At 46.7% G+C, this 8,536-nt stretch overlaps 1 protein-coding gene across 1 annotated transcript in view; it reads left to right on the top strand.

Moving 5' to 3' along the window:
• The first annotated feature begins 361 nt into the window (after positions 1-361).
• The window catches only part of SLC7A10 (solute carrier family 7 member 10), a 47,623-nt gene continuing 39,448 nt past the window's right edge, over positions 362-8,536 (top strand). Inside the window, 1 exon segment of the mRNA XM_020985033.2 lies at positions 362-588. Coding sequence (XP_020840692.1) covers positions 426-588 — 163 coding nt within the window. The 5' untranslated portion in view covers positions 362-425.

Here is an 8,536-nt window from a genome sequence, read left to right as displayed (position 1 = left end):
AAGCTGTATCCCCTGGATCAAAAGTGCATTTCATCAGGGTCGGGCACATAGTTATCGAGGGGTTGCTTAGGTCTAATTCACTGCTTGTGGGCATCAGAACATCCAAATTCAGATCTATGAAAATGGGGCTCCAGGGGCCCTTCAAACTTTTCCCAGGAAAAGTTTGGCAGCTCCGTGTCAAAGTTTTTCCCTCTTGTCCTCTCTATCTTAAGGAGCCGCGGGGCTCAGGGATGAAGATTTCGCTTTAAGGGAGGGTCTCTCAGTCAGTGTCCGCTTTGGGGCCCCTCCCCCGTCCTCCCGCCCTCCAAGGGATAAGGCCCGGACCCCGGGCGGAGCGCCAGCGCATGCGCCTACAGGTCTGCGCTGCCGGTGGCTGCGAGGCGCGGACCGGGCGCAGACTGAGTAGGGGACGCTGGGACAGCGACATGGCCGGACAGACGCAGCAGCCGAGCGGGGGCGGGGACGGGGGCCCCAGTCCGAGCCCAAGCCCGCCCGCGGACAACTTGGCCGCGGCCCCAGGCCGGGTAGAAGAGAGGGTGGCACTGAAGAAGGAGATTGGGCTAGTGAGCGCCTGTGCCATCATCATTGGTGAGCAGTGACTGGTACCCTGGGCTGGGACAGAGGGAGAGGGGAGGAGAGAGGCTGTCGGGATCATACTAGGAACCCGAGTACAGGGCAAGCTGGCTGCACTGGGCACTCTGGGAGCAGCGCGGCCCCCAGCAAGTTGAGCAAAGTTGGCTGCCGTCAGACCTGCTGGAGTGCCAGCTGCTCTGGGGTTCGCTCCCTCGGCACGCAGCGCCCCCGCCCGGCTTGGCCCGCGCCTGGGACACCCTGCCTTGAAGGGACGAGACTGGCTGGGATGGGACTGGTCCCGAGAGGTCAGGGACACGTGCCTCACCGCACCCCACCTCACTCCCCTCAATAAACACCTCCAGGCACCAGGAGTTTCCCAACCACCCACCCTGGGACCATGGCTGGGATGCAGAGCCCTCGGCATAGCGCGGGCCGGCGATGTCCCCATCTGCCCTCGTGGTCCCAAGAGAGGAGACTAGGAGCAGCTGCAGCAGATGAAATACTAAGTCTCAGGGCTACGTCCCTCCCTGTCCTGGCCACAGTTCTCCGAGTCCGAAAACAGTTTCCCAGTCGTGGGTGCCCCGGCTCCCGATGTATGGAATCAAGCTCTGCCAGTTCCCACCTCCCTAGACTGAACACAGCGCGCGCGTTCCCCCCTACCCCCTACCCCAGCTGTCAGTCTCTTATGCCCCAATACCCAGTCTTGTCAGACCCAGAATAGTGATCTTCCTCTTCCGGGACACCTCCTCCTCCCCAATCACAAGGGACCAAGCTCCCCTCATCGAGCCAAAATGACTTTTTTCTTAAGCGCCTAGGTTAGTGCGCAAAGTTCCTCTTGCAAAGCTAGTCGTTCCTCTCTAGAAGCTGGGCGCCAGAAGACGGGAGGACCTCGTGCTACTTTGGGAGCCGAGAGGCTAGAGGAGAATGTCCAGGCTTTGGAAGAAGGACTAGTAGCTGCAGAGAATGTCCCAAAGGGGAAGATTTTTGAGGGGAGAAGTCTTGAGGTCAGGTCTAGGGTGGGGTGATGCTATCGCACCAGAATCTCCTGGAAGCAGAGAATCTAGCAAAAAATAGAGTAGCAAGAAGAGGCTATTGTTGCGAAGAACTTTTGCAGTGGGAACTTTTATAGGAAAGGGGAAAAAATTTTACCAAAAAACTTTAGAGGGGGAAGAGAGAATATTGTAGCAATGAACGAAGAAGGAAAGGGAGATGTAGCCAAGTGCTTCGGAAGAGAGCTGAAAACATTGTTGCGGTAGAAGGGGAAAGGAGAAGAGTTGTGGACGATGAGGCTGCGTGTTTAGTTTTCAGAGCGGCTGAGTGAGATCGAAGCCTCCCCCTAACAGGGACTCAGCACCTGGACCTACCTTTATTTCCCCCCAGACTGAGTGGTTGGTTACTTGGGAGAGGGAGGCAATCAAGAGGCTATGGGAGAAGCAGCTGGAATTTATTGCAAAGAGCCCTTAGGGCTCCAGCTCTGCTACTAACTTGCTGAATGACTTTCAAATCATTTCTCCTTGTGAACCTCAGTTTCTTCCTCTATAAAGTGGAGATAACAATATCTGTTGGGGAAGGGGGTCTAATTCAAAGACTGTTGTGAGGATTAAGTGGGATTGTGGCTGAGAAAGTGCTTCTAGAAGTAGCAAGTCCTGGGGTGGCCAGTACTATTAGGAAGGAGTTTGGTCTTAAAGGAGGGAATGAATGAAGCACACAAATGAGGAAGGTATTTGACCTTGAAGATTCAGAGGGCAGCCTGCGGGGTGGAGAGGTAGAGCCATCTAGAGGGGGCAGGTAGACCGAGAGAGGTTAAGAATAATTCCTGGTTCTAATCTTAGCACCATCTTTGATTGAGTGTGACCTTAGGCAGGCAGTCAGCAGCTCTGTTCCTCAGTTTCTCCACCTGTAAAATAGATTTTCAATCTCTGTGCCTTACTAGATATTTCAATAGAATCAAGAGGTACTTACTAACATCTAATATATTCCTGGGTTTTGTGGGTTTCTCTCTCTCTCTCTCTCTCTCTCTCTCTCTCTCTCTCTTCTCTCTCTCTCTCTCTCCTCTCTGTTCCTCTCCCTCTCTCTGTCTCCCTCCTCCCTTCTCCCTCCTTCCCCCCCCATATATATTTCTCAAGATGCTCCACTGGGAAAACAAGACTGTCATACTCGGAGTCCTCTAGCTGGAAGGGACCATAGAAGACATCTACTCTCTTAGTGCTGATCTCTATTTGAATACTGACAGTGATGGGAAACTCAGTACCTATCAAGGCAACCCTATTCCGTTGATGCACAGGCTAAATATTAGGAAGTTCTGAAGCAAGACTTAATCATGTAAGACAATATGTAACTAGTGCCTAATGAACAGTACAAGTTCTATGTTCTCTAGGAGGTGAAAGAATAGAGAGCTCAATATGACTGTAATGGTCATAGAAAGCTTCCAGGAGGAGGTAAGAGCAGGATCAAATACATGGATCCAGTTGGGCCATATCTAACTCCAGGCTCTGGGGCAGAATATCGATAAGATCACAAGAGAATATTGTAAAGATTATCTGGTTCACCTCCATTGTAGAGATAAGCAAATGGAGGCCCAGGTGGGTTAAGTAATTCACTCAGGATTTCACAGGTAGGATGTACAGAAGTAAAACAAGATTTGTCTTTCCATTATACCATACTGCCTCCATTCAGGGCATCAAATCACTGCTGTTTCCTTCCCCTCCCCAGATGGAGAGCTAGCTATAACTGTCTTCAGGATGGTCAATGGGAACTACTATGGAAACATGAGGTCAAGGAGGAGAGAAAAGATGAGTACTAAGGAGAGGGCAGTATATTTATGAGTCTCTGCTTCCTGGTGTGGGTAAGATCAGTATTGTGGGACGGGGGGGGGGGTGTATATATGGACTGGAAGAGGGAAGCAAAGGGAATTCATGGAACTTTGCCAGGGATGTGTGTGCCAATCTTTTCCATAGTCCAGGATCCTTAAGAACTTACTCTATATCCTAATTTCATCTAGATTGTAGGAAAAAGGAGACACATTCCTAAATATAGTATTAGGTGTAAATACTAACAGCACAACTGATGATGTCTAAGCCCAGGAGGGCCTTAACTTATCCCTACACTTCAATCTCAGCCTCTCAAACTGTACTTGTGCATACACACACACACACAGAGTGATGGATCTCTACCTCCAGCCCCACCCTCTGTTCTGTGAAGCCTCAGCGGAGGAAGCATTGGGCAGATGGCAGGAAGAGGGATTTAATAAGACTAGTCAGTTGTCTTGACCTGCTGTTTCTCAGAACACATCCCATGAGACCTCCCAAATTCTCATCCTAAGCCAGGAATTCTTTGAGCACTTCTCAGCTTCCTCCCTCTGTTTGTACAGTTCTTCTCAAGGCTCCAATTGACTATATTATCTTGAGTCTCTGGTTTGCTTCCCTGATAGTCCACGTTTTGTGCTGGTCTTGGAGGGTGAGGAGAGACACAAAATAATCTTGTATCTTCTTCATGGGCCTCACTGTGTCCCCATGGTTTATCTAGATGCTGCATCACAGCTGAGTTGGGAGCCCCATATTCCATAAAGTGCCTGCAAATATTCTTTACTAGTGTAGGTGGGGCCGAGAGCCTCCTGGGGGGAACAACTGAAAGCACCTTAAAACTGGTGTATTACAATAATAGGGATAGGGAGTAGACATAAGATACCCCTGGTATAGGGAACTCCTAGGCAAAGAAATTCCTTCTGCCAAAGCAAGAACATAGTGATCTTTTCTGGGACCTATAGTCTTAGAGAGCTGCCTAGAGTGCTGAGAGGTGAAGTCACTTGCCCAGGCTCACACATCCAAAATGTCTGGGGCAGGATTTGAAGCAAGGTCTTCTAGGCTTACAGGGTAGCTCTCTATTCACTATGCCATACTGGCTTTCTTTCTTTTTCTCTTTTTTTTGGGGGGGGTGAAGCAATAAGGGTTAAGTGACTTGCCCAGGGTCACACAGCTAGTGTTATATGTCTGAGGCCGGATTTGAACTCAGGTCCTCCTGACTTCAGGGCTGGTGCTCCATACTGGCTTTCGTTGATGATGATGATGATGATGATGATAGTAATAATAATAATTAGGCATGAAGGAGTTTATGATAATAATTCAAGACTAGGTCATTGATACCAGAAATTACAGAAGGGTTATCATTATAATATGGTACATACATCCTAATAGTAGGTGCTTAATAAATGCTTATTGATTTGAAGGAGCCCAGACTTATTGATTAATTTAAATCATGCAAGGAAATGGAAGAAATTGAGCAACATAATGTTGCAGGTTGTAAAAATATAGCACCTACTGAATGCCTAGTAAGACACAACCTGGTAGCCAGAATACATCAGAACCTCACTATCATCCATAACCTAATAGACAACAAATCTTCGTACTGTGCTACAGACCTCAAAATGACCTTAATAATTCAGCAAATAAATTATACTGGAACCATAGCATTATCTCAGACAAGACACCTAGACCTAACATTGAATCATAAACATTTAAGAACAATGTGTTTAATTAATGTCACCATTCCAAGTACTCCTTATCTCCAAGCTGTACAGAAAGGCGTTCAAAATGTAATAGCCTATTGGAAGAAATGAAAATCATGTGAGACTTGGCTCAAGTACATATTATTCCTGTAATTCAGTCTGCTACTAAAGTTGTACTACAGATGCTTTTTGATCCTGCAGAAGATGAGCTTATATCCCAATACTTAAATTATGAAAAGCAGTCATATTATCCATCTCTGTGAAAGTCATCAGAACATTCAACATATAGAAATAATAGCAGGGTAGCGACCTGTCTTAAAACTGTTTCTATCTGAACAAAGATGAAAATGAGATAATAATAATAATAATAATAATAATGATAATTCACATTTTCGTAGTGTTTTAAGGTTCACAAACTGCTTTCCTCATACCAATCTTGTCAAGTATGTCACATTTATTTCGTACCTACTGGTGGCATGGCCCTGTACCTGGTGCTCTGAAAGAGACAGATGGATGAAACCAGGGTTGTGATGGTAAATGCTTCTCTGGGGGAAAATACATGCATGACACACATTTCAGTTTGATCTTCATTAATAACATTTTGTCCATTACTTTTTAAATTCTAGACAATCAGCAGAGCAATAACTCAAGCCCTGATTAGTAGTCTTTGCCAAATTCCAAGGTGTACATGCTCTCACTGGAAAATTTAATAATCGTGAAGTTGGCATGAGTTTGCTCTAGCATAGGACTGGATGAAATCCATGTCTTCCAGGAGTTTACATCCTGGGACCTCACTCAAAACTCCTTAGGGAGTCCTCATTTATGGCCAGCCAAGGACTCGGCTTTTGCTTGGGGAAGAGAGCAGGCTATCACTTAGCTAGTGACTTTTACTCTGTCTCCTAGGAAATGCTTGTTGTGGGCTCAGCTTTTCATCTAGTCCTGTACCCCTGCCCTTTTCCTCATCCCTGCCCTGGGGAGGAAGACTGCCTATGAATCAGGGTACATGTGACTACCAGGTGCCGTGGTCGTTTCCATTAGCTGGGAGTAATCCCCTCTCCAGCCTTCTCACCGTGACCGCCTTGTGCTATCCTGTTCTGCCCTGTTCTGTACTATGTCCTCTCACCTGACATGGTCTCCCCAGGGAAATCTAGGCCAAGCTCATACTTAGAACCATCCTATCAAAGAATGTAAGGGCAGGAAGGAAATTTAAAGACCATATAGGTCAGTCCTGTCATTTAATGAATGAAGAAACTGTAACTCAGAGATGGAAAGGAATTTTCCAAGGACACACAATGCATGAGTAGCAAAAGAAGGACTAGAGCCCAGGCTCAGAGTCCAGACTCCCATCCCAGACTCTGGGGTCCCAGAGGTCAGCCTGGGATCTTGTACAAGGCCACCTCTGTGTGGTACCCGGATGTGATTTCAAAGGCACAACACAAAAACTTTCTGTTCTCACCCAAAACAAACAGTCCACAGAAAGGGCCCACTTCTCTCTGCCTGCCTGCTTGACTGCCTAACTGCCTTCCCCAGGAGCAAGTGAACAAGCAAACAAGGGGACATACTCTCTTCTTTGGTAGCAGTGACAGCTCTCTCTGGCAGTCCATCTTGCCTATGAGATTTAGGAATGTGCTTCTGAGTGCATCTGTGAGTGAGCAGTGTAAGAGCCTTGTGAGTCCTTTCATTCCCCCTGAATGTTTTCTGGAATTACAAGCTGCTGCTGTGTGTCAGAGCCAGCCACAGCCCCTTCTCTGAGCCCTCATCCTTCTCCCAGGCCTCTAGCAGCCAGAGCAGTGAGGAAGCACCTGGGATGTGAAGGGGAGGGGGAGGAAGGAGGATTTCTTTTGTAGGTCTCTTTTACTCTCACTCTCTCTCAGAGCTATTTAGCAGAATTATATCCAAGCCATCAATCATTCATTCAGTAACCACAGGGGAAGATATAAATAATAATAACAACTCATTCTGCTATAAAATTTTATGGTTTGTAAACAAAGTGTTCCTCTCACAACAACCCTGTAAAGTAGATAGTGGAAGTATTGCAGCCTTCACTTTATAGCTGAAGAAATGGAGATTCAGAGAAATTATTTGCTTGCCCAAGCAAATGTCGGTCTTTCCACAGTCTGAGGGGAGGAGGGGGGAGATGGGGGAAACATGAGGAAAGTGAGGCAAACAAGGTTAAATGACTTGCCCAGGGTCATATGATTAGTGTGAGGCTGGATTTGAACTCAGGTCCTGACTACAGGCCCAGTTCTCTATCCATTGTTCCACCTAGCTGCCCACATAATACATTTGTTGTTCAATCGCTTTTTCAGTCCCAACTCTGCATGACCTCATTTGCAGTTTTCTTGGCAGAGCTACTGGAATAGTTTGACACTTCCTTCTCCAGATCATTTTACAGATGAGGAACTGAGGCAAACAGAGTTAAGTGACTCTCTCAGGGTCACACAGCTATTAAGTGTCTGAGGCTAGTTTTAAACTCAGGAAGAGGAGTCTTCCTGACTCCAGGCCCTGTCCTCTATCCACTGTACCACCCAGCTTCCCTACATAATACATAGACATATAAATAATAGGCTTTAAACCAGATCAGAACATAATGAAAGCATAAGACAGGTACAAAATGCTATAGATGGAAGATCATTTCTGATTGGGGAATGAGAGAAGGTTTCCTTAAGGAGATGTCTTATGAGATAGTCCTTGAAGGCTGGGCAAGATTTCGAAAGGCAGAGATTGAAAGAGAGGACATTCCAACCATTGGGCACAAACTCAGCTAGGATGGGAAAGCATAGGGTATATACAGGGAACAGTGAGTCATCTGGTTAAAACAGTGCACCGGGTATGCGAAGGGAAGGTGAGAGTTGAAAAGGTAGGTTGCAACAAAATTGTAGAAGGTCTTGAGTACCAAGGTAAGGAGTCTGAAACTTACGATGTTGGTAATAGAAGATTTTTGAGTAGAGAATGGTTTGATCAGCAAGATTAACCTGGTAGGAGGAGGGGGTGCAGGTTGTGTTAGAGGAGGAAAGACTGGAGTCAACCAATAAGGTAGTTCGTTGCCACTCAGACCTGGGGTCAGCCACCTTGGAACTATGTTGTTAAGATGCTTCTCTATCCGATCAGCTCAATTTGACATTTATTGTGTAACATGCTGAGTGTCCCAAAAGAGGGGATTGGATCTGGGCAGCTGTGGTGGACTCAGCCTTCACTGGCTGAATGGTCAATGTATATATATTTTGAGGAGACTTCAGAACTTAAATGGTTCAGAGAATGAACCATCACAGCATGTGTGCTTGGGCAGTCACTTTGTCTAGTGGCAAAAAATGGGAGCATGGGCTACGGGCCACAACACTGTTCATTCTGGGAAACCAATTCCAGCATTAGTAGTCTGGCCCCCAACTTTCCCTCTCCACATAAGTTAGTAAGTGCTACTCTGGTAGCTCTATGGGGCAGCAGTATTGAGGAATCCTT

This window comes from Phascolarctos cinereus, unplaced genomic scaffold (assembly GCF_003287225.1).
Source record: "Phascolarctos cinereus isolate Bilbo 61053 unplaced genomic scaffold, phaCin_HiC Scaffold_2;HRSCAF=192, whole genome shotgun sequence".
In the NCBI taxonomy this organism is placed as follows: domain Eukaryota; kingdom Metazoa; phylum Chordata; class Mammalia; order Diprotodontia; family Phascolarctidae; genus Phascolarctos; species Phascolarctos cinereus.
This window is presented reverse-complemented; position numbering and strand designations above follow the sequence as displayed.